The following is a 15,011-nucleotide window of genomic DNA, read 5'->3' as shown; positions in this document are numbered from 1 at the left end:
AAAGGATTATGGGCTCAAGAAAGGAGGACCACAGTCTGTAGGTTTCCTACTTTCCATACATCTGTCTGATCAATCAGACAGAGATTACAGCCTTCAAAGTGTTTAACTGAGAGAGGTTCATGATAAAACCATCACCAGAAGATTTTAAAAAAAATACTATTTGAAAATTAAATATGGTGACACTTTCGCTGGAAACATATTGCACTCCCATAGGGAAGCCTTCAATAAGCCACCAGGTGGACTTTGTTTCTTTGTACTCTATTTGATCAATCATCCAACCGGGACTCCCAACCGTTCTTTGTATTTCTCCAACATTTTCCTCAACCTCCAAAAAGAAAAACACGCTCGGCATGTTCATTCAATTTTTTGAAATCCAAGTACCCAGTACTGGCATGCCAGCTAGTCTAAACTGGTCCATCAACTGCAAATTATAGTATCAATAACTATATCCTTAAATTTAACCAGTGAAATATCAGATTGCCACTTTACACTGCAAAAGTTCTCACAAGTTAAAAGTTTTTTTTCTTGAAAAGATTGTAGGGCTTCTTTTATCAGAACAAAATAACATGAGCGATTTGACGAGATGCTGAGAATTATTTATGATTTTGATAGAGATTAAACTATTTCCGCTGGTCAGTCAGATGCTAACTAGAGGGTATGAACTTCAAACCAGGAAAGAACCTGGAAGAGTTCAGGAGAATATTTTTGCTTAAATGGAGAAAGTTACTAGGAGGAAGTGGTAAACATTTGAAAAAGAAAAACTTTTTTTTTTTTTAAATTTAGATTAGCCAATTATTTTTTCCAATTAAGGGGCAATTTAGCGTGGCCAATCCACCTACTCTGCACATTTTTTGGGTTGTGGGGGCGAAACCCACGCAGACACGGGGAGAATGTGCAAACTCCACACGGGCAGTGACCCAGAGCCGGGATCGAACCTGGGACCTCAGCGCCGTGAGGCGGTTGTGCTAACCACTAGGCCACCGTGCTGCCCTGAAAAAGAAAAACTAAGGAGGAATGGGGTTAAAAAGTTAACTCTTTCAGGGAGCTGGCGCAAGGAGTCAAATAGCCTTATTTTCTGCTGTAAAGTATGACACTCCATTATATCCTAATTATGATTGATGCACTAAAGGTGAAAGTTATAAAATTACATTTGAGGGATGTAAAGTGAAGTATAGGTTCAACAGAGCTCATGAACCCAAGCACAAGTTATCTGAATACCAATTATGCAACTATGCTCCAGAAGCAACTCTTTAGTCATTTTCTTTATACATTTACCTTGCAGACAAAGAGCAGCAGATCTGCATGACAGGTAAAATCCATGGAGAGAAGAAATAGTGCAAGCTTCTGCACCACAGCAATGCAGCGATCATGGGATAAAGTAAACGGAAGTGGTTCCACCTCTGGCGAATCTTTTGTTGAGGACGATTCTGAATCTAAAGTAGTGCGAGGCCACTCTGCAGTCCGGCGCAAGCGAATAAGGTCTTTGAAGTGCTAGTGTGGGATTGAAATGGAGACAAAATTTTATTAACTTTGTCAACTAAATCCCACTAACTGAATTTATATGCATGCAGTTACGGTTCGGAAAGACTAAAATGAAAATCTGAATTTCCGTGGGCTGAAAGGATAAAAAACAAAACTATACAATTTCCATAACTAATGAAGGTCTGATGTATCCTGAGCAACATTTTAGTTAGCAGTACATACATTGGCAAATCAAAGCTCAAGCAATAATTAAATCACATGTTAAACTTTCTCTAATTTTTCACTCCTATGTGATCTTATCTGGTCCTGTATCCATGATCGACTCCCATTAAACTGCTGTTAATCCAACTTTTCTTCTTGGCCGACAGGAAAAGCAACATTTTAATTAGAAAGTACCTTTTCCTTCCATCAAACCACCATCACAAACCTCCTCAAAAACCTACGCTTGAACCTTCTGCCGTTGTAAACGACCAAGCACCCCATCCTTTCCAAGATCCCCAAGAATACTTGTTGCCTACTTTTTTTTTTGAGTACTCAGTGCTCATTTTCACTGGAACTGTGTGTTTCAATTTCACAGTCACATTTCCACCTCAATTACAGCACTGAAGTAGTGCTAGCCAAAGTTGCAATTGACATTTTATGATTTTGCTGTTTCACCCATCCTTGCCCCTCACTGCAGCCTTTTCACACAGTCAATCACACCATGCTCTCCAATACCTCTCCATTGTGCAGCTCAGTGGACTACCTAATTACTTAGGTTCCACTCTCACCTATCTATTCACCACCTCACCTATCACCAATAGGTCAAAGAGTACCCCAAGGATCTATCATTGACCCTTCCATCTCCCCAACCCCTGCTCACTACATGTCGACATGGCAAAATTACCAAAATACATGGGTTAGCTTCAAAAAGGCACACTGCCACGAGCCAGCTTTACCGATCTACCACCTTTCCTGCACTTCTGGAATGCTCATCAGATATCTAATCTTGGATAAATTGCAATAAAAACACTGCCAAAGACCAAACCCATCACCTTCAATCCGCACCACAAACTGACTGACTCCATACACCTACCAAACACCGTGTCAGACGGTTAGCAACCTTGGGATCCAATTCAATCCCAAAAATCTCTTCACCACTTCACTAATCCACCACTCACCCTACATCAGCCCATCTCCCACAGTCACCTCCAAACTCAATTATTGCAATGTTCTGACCTGCCTCTCATCCTCAGTCACTGTTCATTTCTCACAATTCCCACTCACCTCATCATCCGTGGCCTAGCTGACCTACATTGGCCAACAGTCCCTCAGCAGCTAAAATGCAAAATTCTTATCGTGTTTAATTCCCTTTCCAGATCTCAAGACCTCCCAATCTAATTTCTCAAGCCCAATGCCCCACCCTCCCCTTGAGCTGTCTATTCCTTTATCGCTTTGACTCCTTGCGCATCATCTTACTCACGATTGTCTGCCATGCCATGAGCAGATTAGGCCCCAGGCTCAGGAATGCCCTCCCTTAAAATTAACCTTACCACAACCCTCTCTGCCTTTAAAGGTTTCCTTAAAAGAGCCGCTTGACAAAGCTTTGGCTCACTCTGCCTAATCTCTTTCTTTGGCTCAGTTTCTATTTTTTGGATGACGCGTCTGTGAACCACATAGGCACAATTTTCTGTGCTATATAAATACAAAGTTGTTGCTGCAAAAAAAAAGTTGTCCCATGCAGGACCAATAATACAGCAACCATTTAAAACACTTAAGCTATAGAACAAAACAGACGTCATACCTTTGACGTAGCTTGCTTTAGTTTTGCCTGTTCTACCAATAGTTTATATGAAGATCCTTTGCTGCTCTGGATCTTCTCTTTCTCTATTTGCTCAACTAATGCCTTTTGTTTTGCTTTTAACAAATTGAGTTGCTGCAAAAAAGGTTAAGTCAAAAGTCAGTTTGATATGTACACACACCCAAAAACACAATCTAAAACTACAGAGCAAGTTCTTAAACACCCTGATCATTTTTTTTAAAGAGGCTCTGTATTCTCATCTTTCTCCCCTTCCTTTCCCTCAGAGGTTACTCACTGAAGTTTATTTTAACCCAGTAACACACACTAAAACCCAGTGAGAGTACTTACAGGCAATCTACTCAAAGATTTCTGCAAATGCAACCTCCTAACACAGCTATAAGGATGCCTGTAATAACTATCCTTCAGACTGTCTCAACCTGGGAATGAGTACAGCATCTGTTTACCAATCCAGTGAAAATCAGGAACTCACATGAGCAGTGACAGGTGGAAAACGATATCCCAACACTTAGCACAGCACACCAGAGAAACCCAATTGAAATCAAGTCTGGATTACACTGTATCTCACTGTCCAACTTGAAAGAGACAAACTGGCTGAGATGAGCATCTTCCTAAACCACACTAGCTTTCTATCACCCAAATATTGGTCTCATGCTGCAAGTAGTGTCAAAGCAATTCGTGTTTCACAATTTTCCAAAAAAAAAAACTCAATACAATAGCTTTAATGTTTGCCAAAGTACTGGATTACTACGCCAAATGCAAAATCTAAACAAAATTCAAACAAACAGCAACAGATGAGTTAATACCTGCTTATGGTGTATGAGTTGCTTTCGAATTTTTCTTGAATATAACCGGTCAAGACTGCTGCTGCCTTTGGTAGATTTGCCTGAACACTGTGACTGAAGATTATTATTGATGAAACTCCATTGGTTTCCTAGAGCAGAGAGGAAACTCCAGTCCTTTATTACACACTTAAGCCAAGCAATGTTTACCTCAGATTCAAATCATATAAGCTTTGGCCAAATAGATTACTTAACATTATTTAATATGACCTGTTGGCAGAGTGCATTTGTACACCGCTACTACCCTGCACCACATAAGGGCACAAAGCGGCTTTATCCTATCATTAACTACCATAAGTACTTGAGTTGTCCAGGGGCAAACCAAACGTTACAGTTTAATTAACTGACTGTTCACATCTCTGGCAAATGCAATGCACATCGTTTGCTATCAACTTGCAGGGTTGAGGAGAATTCCAGGAAGTGGAAGAAAATAAATTGACTTTCAAATAGTTTAGTGCCGCATGCACTAACGTATTCATAAATAAGCAAATGAAACTGAAAATAAAACCCATTGAAATGTTGTAATGAAGCATACCTGTCAGCATCCGCTCTCGGTCTTTACCATTTAATGGCTTTTTGGCTGAAGCTACTTCATCTTCAACACTTGCAACATAGTCCAACAGCCGAGATATGAGCATTACAACCCAACTGACCATTGGGATGTCCAGCACGCCTGAGGGATTAAAAATATAGGAAAATAATTTAGGCACAGCAGGACACCAAATTGTCTTGCTCCTGAAAAGCCTAAGAGCAAAATATTTATCAAATGTTCTGGTTCGAAGATCAACTTTTACTAAAAGGTTAGACCAGCAATGGATTTTTAACCACGTGGAATGGATTTATATAATACTCTATGTTTAATTGTAAAGCAGAGGAATTGTCGCTGGGTCAAAATTCTGGAATTTGTTTCTTAGCACCATCAACACAATGGCTGCAGTGTTTTAAGGAGGCAGCTTACCAACACTGCCTTCCCAAGGAACTTGGGGATGGGCAATAAATGTGGTTTTCTCAGCATTACCTACACCTCCAACAATTTTTCTAAAAATTGTTTAACAAGGATTTTACGCAAATAGTAGTTATAAATTGATATTGAAAAAGACACTTGGGCAGCACGGTGGCCTAGTGGTTAGCACAACCGCCTCACGGCGCTGAGGTCCCAGGTTCGATACCGGCTCTGGGTCACTGTCCGTGTGGAGTTTGCACATTCTCCCCGTGTCTGCGTGGGTTTCGCCCCCACAACCCAAAAATGTGCAGAGTAGGTGGATTGGCCACGCTAAATTGCCCCTTAATTGGAAAAAATAATTGGGTAATCTAAATTAAAAAAAAAAAGAAAAAGACACTTCATTCCAGGCTACTGCAATATTATGAATCATTGTACAGCTCACAGTCAAATGTATGTGTAGATGCCGGCGTTGGACTGGGGTGAGCACAGTAAGAAGTCTTACAACACCAGGTTAAAGTCCAACAGGTTTGATTCAAACACGAGCTTTCGGAACGCAGCTCCTTCCTCAGGTGAAGGGTAGCACAGGCTTACCTTCTGTACGTCTGTACGTCCCCATCTGTGGTTGCAGAGACGACAGTAGGTTATCCAAAAGGTTCAGTAGGCCTTCTAAGACCCCACTGTTACTAAGCGACCGTTGACCAAAGCAGGAAAGTAACATGAAAACCCTGAAACAAAGAGGCAGTCATGAAAAGTATAAATTATAAGCTCATGGAAGTAGCAAATATACAAGTTAGCTAAATTATTTATTGGTTTGGCCTGCAGTAATATTTTTAGATCTTTGCTTTGAAGAAACCCAAATTCTTTTGAACAGGAATTTTGACACATCTCCAGGTCACAATGCTGTCTCTATTACAAATGCAAGAAAGAAAAAAAAAAAACTTGCATTTTATTGACAAACACTGCTTTAAAAATATTGAATTTATCTAAGCTTTTACATAATTAAGTGATTATTTCAGTTACTTTTATTTTCATGTGATGCACACCACTCATGATGATGTCTAAACAGCATACCTACCTGTCTTGTGGGAAGATGAGATGTTGTTCTGAGTTATAAAGTTCTTGTAAGACATTAGACAAGAACTGTCCCCACCACCTCTCACCACCACAAAGCTGCACGAGCAGCAGTCCAGCATGCAATCGTATTTTTGGGGTACCACTGATGCACAGATGTTTGAATAGTTCTTCACAGGCCTGTGCATGGAACGTATTCTGAAGAACTGCTGGCACAGCGTGGCCTGCAAGTATTTTAAAAACACACAAGTGTACCATTAGCGCTACAGTTGGATAAAGCGCATCAACATCTTATTCCTACCATTATATGCACCAACATTATCGGAATTTCTATTGCAGCATATATGTGGGGAAGGGAGTAGTAGGTTACTTGAAATAACTCATGAGCCACCAATAATTGTTTTGTTTGTATTTTCACATTCTTGCAGTATTTTGTGGCAGATATACCACTAAAAATGCAATAAAAACAGAGTGCTGGAAAAACCTAGCAGGTCTGCCAACATCAGTGTAGAGAGAAACAGAATTAACGTTTCAAGTCAAACATGACTCTCCTTTGGAACTGAAGAGAGGTATAACGGTGATGGGTTTTATGCTGCTGGAAAAGGGTGGGTGGAGCCAGGTGGAACCAAAGAGGTCAGGGCTAGATCAACGGGTAGGGATGGATGGATGGATTTGTTTATTGTCACATGTACCGAGGTACAGTGAAAAGTATTTTTCTGCAAGCAGCTCAACAGATTATTCAGTACATGGAAAGAAAAGGGAATTAAACAAAATTCAAGAAAATACATAATAGGGCAACACAAGCTATACAATGTAACTACATAAGCATTGGCATCGGATGAGGTCAGTCAATAAGAGGGTCATTTAGGAGTCTGGTGACAGTGGGGAAGAAACTGTTCGAGTCTGTTCGTGCGTGTTCTCAGACTTCTGTATCTCCTGCCCGATGGAAGAAGTTGGAAAAGTGAGTCAGCCGGGTGAGAGGGATCCTTGATTATGCTGCCCGCTTTCCCCAGTCAGCAGGAGGTGTAGATGGAGCCCATGGATGGGAGGCAGGTTCGTGAGATGGACTGGGCGGTATTCACGACTCTGAAGTTCTTTGTGGTCCTGGGCCGAGCAGTTGCCATGCCAGGCTGTGATGCAGCCCGATAGGATGCTTTAAATGGTGCATTGTAAAAGTTGGTAAGGGTTAATGTGGACATGCCGAATTTCCTTAGTTTCCTGAGGAAGTATAAGCGCTGTTGCACTTTCTTGGTGATAGCGTCGACGTGAGTGGACCAGGACAGATTTTTGGTGATGTGCACCCCAAGGAATTTGAAACTGCTAACCATCTCCACCTCGGCCCCGTTGATGCTGACAGGGGTGTGTACAGTACTTTGCTTCCTGAAGTCAATGACAAGCTCTTTAGTTTTGCTGGTATTGAGGGAGAAAGATTAAATTGAAAGATTAAATAACAAAGAAGTCATGGAATAAAAGGCAAAAGGGAGTAGGCTGGTAGTAATAAAGGAAAACATTGATCAAGAGTAGCAGGGTAGCATGGTGGTTAGCATAAATGCTTCACAGCTCCAGGGTCCCAGGTTCGATTCCCGGCTGGGTCACTGTCTGTGTGGAGTCTGCACGTCCTCCCCCTGTGTGCGTGGGTTTCCTCCGGGTGCTCCGGTTTCCTCCCACAGTCCAAAGATGTGCGGGTTAGGTGGATTGGCCATGCTAAATTGCCCGTAGTGCCCTAATAAAAGTAAGGTAATGGGGGGGTTGTTGGGTTACGGGTATAGGGTGGATACGTGGGTTTGAGTGGGGTGATCATGGCTCGGCACAACATTGAGGGCCGAAGGGCCTGTTCTGTGCTGTACTGTTCTATGTTCTATGTTCTAGGTGTTAATAACAGAATAAAGATCAGCTTTGAAAGCAAAACCGGGGTGGGGGAGGAATTCATGGTCTGAAGTTGCTGAACTCAAGTGCTGAGTCAGGAAGGCTGTAACATGCCTAATTAGAAGAGAAGATGCTGTTCTTCGAGCTTGAGTTGGACTTCAGTGGACCATTGCACCAAGGACAGAAATATGAGCACGAGAGCAAAACGGTGAATTGAAAAGAGGGTACAAGGAAATGTAGTCAAAGTAGCTGTGGGAGTCAGTGAGATTGTTATGAATAGTTATAGACAGTCTATTATCAGCAATAGAGACAGAAAAGTTAAGGAACTGTAGTGCTGGATGTTAGAACATGTAACGGTGAGAAAAGGGTGAAAATTGGAAGCAAAACTTATCTTTTCAATTCCAGACAAGAACCGGAAGTGGCACTATTACAGTTATTGATGTACTGTAAAAAGTTTGTGGAAGGGGCCCGAATAGGTCTGGAACAAGGAAGGTTCCACATATCCCACCAAAAGACAGGCAAACTAGGGCTTATGCGGGTTTCCAGAGCCAGGCTTTATATTTGAAGGGAATGAGACAAGGAGAAATTGTTCAATGAGAAAACAAGTTTAACCAGGCGGAATCCAGCCACATGTCCAGCCACTAAGAAGGAAATTTAATGACATGGGAGTAGCCCAAAATTTTGAATTTCTACAGAAAGTCTCTTAATAAAAATCAACTTCACTCGATATGGGGGAAAAAGGTGATACATTTCAAATCATTCCCATCACGATTTTTAATTTATTCCCCACCCCACCTCGTGGCTCAGTGAAAGTATATCTCAAATGTAATCACTGATTTACACCTCTGCCAAATGTTCCAAACACTCACTCATTTGTCTTTTCTCTGACACTGCCAAATTATAGGAAACTATCAGTTTTTGAATAATGAAGTGTTAAGAACATGGCAAAATTGACGAATAGACCTTTTGGCAAAGTCATGTTACTTCTCCACTTATCGATTCACCAGCAGCACAGTTTTGTCTGAGACACCAAATATAGTTGACCTTTCCTGAACCAATTCACTGGCATCAAAGCTCCTATAAACTAACGTATAATCTCCAACCCTATAGTCAACCAAATTCAACGTCACAGCTGGGCACTTCTCAACTGCTTTCACACTGCATAAGGATAGAAAACCACAAATCTTCACCAATGGGGCCTTTCATGGCAAATAGAAATCATGTTCCATGCCATTAAATTATGTCCACTAACAAAACTATTTGGTGGCATACACGGTTTGTGTGCTGGTGCAAAGTTCTAAAATGGTTTGAATTATAAGCTGGGTCTGATTAATAAATGCAATTTTAATGCCACAAACTCCAGAACTCACCCAAACACTAATACAGATGGTAATGCCCCATCTATCTGAATCACTAACAATTTTAAAAAGACTACTCTTACAAGTATTACCATACATCAACATCAATCAGCATATCACCTCCTGTGTGCCAACTTTTTAAAGCTCATACATATTTATTTAGCAGATTCAAACAGTCTCACAACAAAATTCATTAATTAATCACAACAAAATCACAACAAAACTGAAATAATACTTGCAAGACTAAGGGGAATAGACAGCGGTTTTGATGAATTGGCAAACCATTCACACTTGGGTCTAAATTACAAATGATCAATTGTCATCTAACTCTGGTGTGTATCGTGTCTTTGCACCCCTCTAATCCCCCACATTACCTCTGTCTTCTCAGCCTCTGCGAAGCATTGAACGGCATTGAATTACAGACTAACAGGAGAACCATGTGCATTCTCCCAGCTGGTCATTTATTTTAACGTGATGCATGGCAATAATAATAATAAAGATTATTATTATGAACATTGTACAAGAACACATCGAAAAAGAGAATAAAAAGAGACACCAACCACTGGATGAATGTAATAGGCTCAGTAGTGTGTCCAGAAGATATCGGATAATTGTGCGCAGTTGCTCTGTAGAAGAATTCTGTATCAATTCTGTTGAATCATATGTTTCCGGCAGGGTCTTCCTGCTGGATCCAAGGGCCACTCTAAGGCGCTGCACGGCGTGATGGGCCAGGTTTAGCTGAAGCTGCAACTGAATGCAATCCTGATATGCTGAAAATACTTTACTATCCTCTTCAACTGCTTTGTCAGGCTTCCTCAAGAAGTACTGAGCATTATTAGCACTGTTCAATGGAGGAAGGTCAATATTCTGCAACAAAGTTTCCAGCCTATGGCAAGCCAGGTTATATCTGTCAATGCAAATTAAAATTGATAAATAGACTATACTTATTACCAAACAAAATCCATAAACATCTGAGTTTTATAAGTCCCATAATGGTTCGAGAAAAAAATATCTTTTAGTTCAAATTTTGGTCTCCTTTTCGTTTCCCTTCATTAATGTCATCTTCCTCATAGGCCACAGAAAGAAGCCACTTTCAATCAGACTCATTAACCAAGAAAGCTGCTGCAAATGTAGTGCAGTGAACAATTTTAATGGGATGATATTTTTTTAAATGCTGACTTTCTCCCCTTCAACCTTCATTCATTCCCCCGGAGCAGGGTTCCATAAATGCTGCCAACCCTCCAGTACCCAGGGGTGTGCACATGCTCAAAGATTTAAAAATTAAATAAATTTAGAAGTAGCCGATTATTTTTTCCCCCTCAATTAAGGGGCAACTTAGTGTGGCCGATCCACCTAACCTGCACATCTTTGGATTGTGGGGGTGATGAAACCCACACAGACACAGGGAGAGTGCAAACTCCACACGGACAGTGACCCAGGGCCGGGATTCGAACCCGGGTCCTCAGTGCCGCAGTCCCAGTGTTATCCATTGCGCCATATGCCGCTCTTCACATGATCAAACATGTACGCTAGAATGAACAACAGAGCTCAATCCAATCAGCCAACAACCCACTCATTATCTGACAGAACTCCCTGGATAGTGATCAAAGACGGCCATCTGCTTTTCCCATTCCAATTACTGAATCAGTTGCAGCATCCTCGCTGCCATCACGTCACACAATGGACTTGGCGTTTTAGATGGCTGAACACAGGGTACTTTAAAGGTCTGTGCGCAACTTTAATAACTTTGGATGCACACGGCAGAAATTTAATTGCTAATCGAATTCCTGTGTTGCATTTTTCCTATAATGAGTGGTGAATTTTCCTCTCACAGCCATTATGGACTTCAAGTTGTGTTAGTCTTGAACATTTTAGCCATTGCCAAGTCTTCAAAAAGACTGTTTCAGTTTATTGAGAATGCTGCAATTTTAGTACCATTTTTCTATTTTGTGCTTTTTGTAGAGAGAGTTTGCAACCCTATGGAAAGAACAGCAGACTGGGGCCAATTGGATTCCATCCCCTAACTACACTAAGATTCTGCAATTTCTACATTTTGATTTCATACACGATTTCAGGGATCAAATCTAGGTATGGATTATACTGTAAGTGGCAGAACCCTTAGGAACATTAACATACAGAGGGGTCTGAGCGTGCAGGTCCACAGCTCCTGAAAAGTGGCCCTAATCAAGGCGGCATATGGCATGCTTTCCTTCATCAGGTGGGGCATTGAGTACAGGAGTTGGGAAATCATATTACAACTATATAAAACAAACCTTGGTTCGGCCGTATTTGGAGTGTTGAATGCAGTTCTGGTCACATTATCAGAAGGACGTGAAAGCTTTGGCGTGAGTGCAAAGAGAGTTCACTAGGGTGTTAGTTGGTCTCGAGGTTGTTGCCTATCAGGAGAGTTGAATAAACTAGGATTGTTTTCACTGGAAAGGGGGAGGCTGAGGGGAACGGTCTACAAAATTATGAGGCATAGACAGGGTGGATAGTCAGAGGCTTTTTCCAAGGGTGGAAGTGTCAATTATAAGGGGGCACGTGTTCAAGGCGAGAGGGGAGAAAGTTTAAGGGAGATGTGCGGGGTGTGTTTTTCATGCAGAGAGTGGTGTGACTGGAACGCACTGCCAGAGGATGTGTTGGAAGCAGACACATTAGCAACATTTTGGAGGAATCTGGATGGGTACGTGAGTAGGGAGGAAAGAGAGAGATACGGACCAAATAAAGGCAGATGGTTTTTTTTTAAAGTTAGGGCTTCGTGGTCACTACAGGCTTGGAGGGCTGAAGGACCTGTTCCAGTGCTGTACTTTTTTTGCTCTTGTTCTAGCCAAATCAATTAATGAATACATTTTACAATGACAACAGACATAACTTTAATACTCCACTAACCCACCATTAAATCATCAAAAGTTACCCATCAAGAATCACCATAGGGCAACCATTGCAAGTAGATGTACATCCCCCCCCCCCCCCCCCCCCCCCCCCACAGTGCGTCATTTTCCCCCAGCGCGTCATTTTCAAGAGCTGGGTAATGGAAGTAAAAGACCAGACTATATCTGCACCTTTCAAAATGATTAACTAACCGGCACTGTATATCTTCTTGAAGAGCTACCATCATTGTTAATTGCTGTTCCATTTCTGGCTGGCTTGCAGAATCACTTTCACCTTTTAGGGGATCATGTATTAACTTGATCTCACTTTCCCATGGTAAGATGTAGGTGTGCCCATAATACAGTCCCAGTGGTATTTTAGCTCTTGCATTTGTGCTACCATAACGCCCAATCACTGTGATCTGCAAAGCAAATGGGAGGATTTGGTTTAAAATAAAATTGATGAGGTATCTTAAGCTTGTTTATAGATTCTGTTTTACAGGAAACATTCAAAACATCAAGCAATTGCCCTCTCATTGATTCTAAAGTTATCTTTGGGCCCACCACACTCACCGTAACCTTGACACCGTTGCATTCCCCAGACATTTTCTCAGATTGCATCAGACTGTTCTGAACTTCGATGCCCTATGTCACTCTGAGCCGAGTTTCTGACAAAACCGCTTAAAAACCATCTACATCCCACCTCCATATCATGGCAGCTCTCCATCCCTTATTCAGTCCATTTGCTCATCCATATCTCTGTGACCTCCCTTCAATTTCTGCAATGTTCTCTTCAACCACTTCCTGTCCTCCATCCTTCATACACTTCGGCTCATCTCTGCTACCCATGTCCTATCCCATACCAAGTTCCCTACAGTCATCATTTTTGTGCTTTTTAAGTAATATTGGCTTCCGGTTCCACAACTTAAATTTGAATTCTCAAGTCTTCAAATCCCTTCATGGTCTTACCACATCCCATTTCAATAACCACCTTCAACCCTCTCCAAGAATTCTGGTCACATGCATGCTGAAACACCTTTCCTCTTCCATCGATAGCTGTGCCGTCCTTATCCAAGCTCTTAAATTTCTCTTCTTCAACCTATTTTCCTTCTTTAAGATCCTTCCCAAACCCCACTTCTGACTGGGCTATTAGTTACCCTTTGGCGCTGAGCCGACTTTTGTCAGAGCATACTTTCCTGAGGCACCTGGAGGTGTTAGTCTGGCTTTAAAAGGTACTGTACAAGCTAAAATTGTTGTTGTTCCATGTAGTTTAACAAGCTGCATACCTTCATGAACCTGCAAACAGGTGGAGGCAGCAAATCATGAAGAATTAATGAGTGTGTACTAATATCTGTGGCCACCACTAAACGTCTTCCATCCACTTCTTCTCCCAGAGTCCAAATATCAATTGATAAAGATGCCAAGTCTGCACAGGTTGGGATCAATATATCTGTCAAGAGTATTGGTCGACCAAAGTCCAGTGTCACAAACCTTCGTGCCCCTAAATTGGAAAAACAAAATCCAATTTAAATTGTCAAACAGGACAGGATTTTCTTTTGCAAAATGCTTACACGAACACCATACCAATGATTTAGATTTATTGTCACGTATACCAAGATATAGTGAAAACTATTGTTCTGCGTACAGTCCATCAGATCGTTCCATGCATGAAAAAACATAGGACAGTGGCCCAGCAGTTCGCACTGCTGTCTCACAGCACCAGGGACCCAGGTTCAATTCCAGCCTTGGGTCACTGTCTGTGTGGAGTTTGCATTTTCTCCCCATATCGGTGTGGGTTTCCTCCCACAGTCCAAAGGTGTGCAGGTTAGGTGGACTGCCCATGCTAAATTGCCCCGTAGTGTCCAAAAAGATGTGTAGGTTAGATTAAGAATGTTAATGGGTTCGGGTGGGGGAAATGAGCTTGGGTGGAGTGCTCCCAGGGGGTCAGAGAAGAGTTGATGGGCCGAGTGGCCTCCTTCTGCACTGTAGGGATTCTAGACAATAAATATGCAGTATGAGAAAATTTAAATATCAATATGAGCAATACAGAAATGTATATTTTATTCAATGTGTATCAAGGTTTTGTAGCAAGCAGAACCATCCTGGGAGTGCATAGAACAGTATCTAATAAAACTGAACTGTTATTAAAATTATTTCTCTTCCTGTCCCTCCCTTTCTCCAAACCCTCCCTTTCTCCAAATCTTCTCCCTTTCATTAAAATGCCCCAGAACCCAAAAAAAGGGCATACTTTAAAAGTTATAGCTGGGCACAGTAGTTCAACTGGGAATGGCAGCAAATACGTTTGTTACACAAAACAATATGCTCTGCTATCAGAGCACAACAGTCAACCTCCGTACCCCTAGCTAGGGAGGTGGGGGGGTGGCATACAATAATGGGTCAGATTTCACATATGTTGACAGCCAGCCTTGAATCCTGGCATCAAGTAAAGCTGCCAACACGCTCAGCTGTGAGGTGTTTCACAATTAAATAGTCTGCCTCCATTATCTGCTCTCAATTGAAAAATGACCATTTGGTTGATGTGACACAAAACCCAAAATTTGGGGTGAAAATGCAGGAGTCAATGTTTTCAAGGGAGGAAGGAAGAAAACTGACAAGAAAAATACTTTATACAGCTCTGAAATATTGCAGTCTGCAAAATGTTTATCTACCTGAGTGCATTCGTTCAATAATGATAGATTGATGCGGTGGAGGCTGAAGTAGGTGAGAAGCATGAGAAATTGCTAGTGCTAGACCAGTCCCCAGAGGACTCTGCAAAAAAAA

General features: G+C 41.6%; 1 protein-coding gene across 1 annotated transcript in view; it reads right to left on the bottom strand.

Moving 5' to 3' along the window:
• birc6 (baculoviral IAP repeat containing 6) overlaps positions 1–15,011 on the bottom strand; it is a 312,870-nt gene that overhangs the window by 159,221 nt on the left and 138,638 nt on the right. The window contains 10 exon segments of the mRNA XM_038814802.1: positions 1,276–1,491; positions 3,266–3,397; positions 4,087–4,214; positions 4,658–4,795; positions 5,657–5,790; positions 6,141–6,360; positions 9,921–10,267; positions 12,444–12,652; positions 13,517–13,731; positions 14,900–14,999. Coding sequence (XP_038670730.1) covers positions 1,276–1,491; positions 3,266–3,397; positions 4,087–4,214; positions 4,658–4,795; positions 5,657–5,790; positions 6,141–6,360; positions 9,921–10,267; positions 12,444–12,652; positions 13,517–13,731; positions 14,900–14,999 — 1,839 coding nt within the window.

This window comes from Scyliorhinus canicula, chromosome 1 (genome assembly GCF_902713615.1).
Source record: "Scyliorhinus canicula chromosome 1, sScyCan1.1, whole genome shotgun sequence".
Classification (NCBI taxonomy): Eukaryota; Metazoa; Chordata; class Chondrichthyes; order Carcharhiniformes; family Scyliorhinidae; genus Scyliorhinus; species Scyliorhinus canicula.
This window is presented reverse-complemented; position numbering and strand designations above follow the sequence as displayed.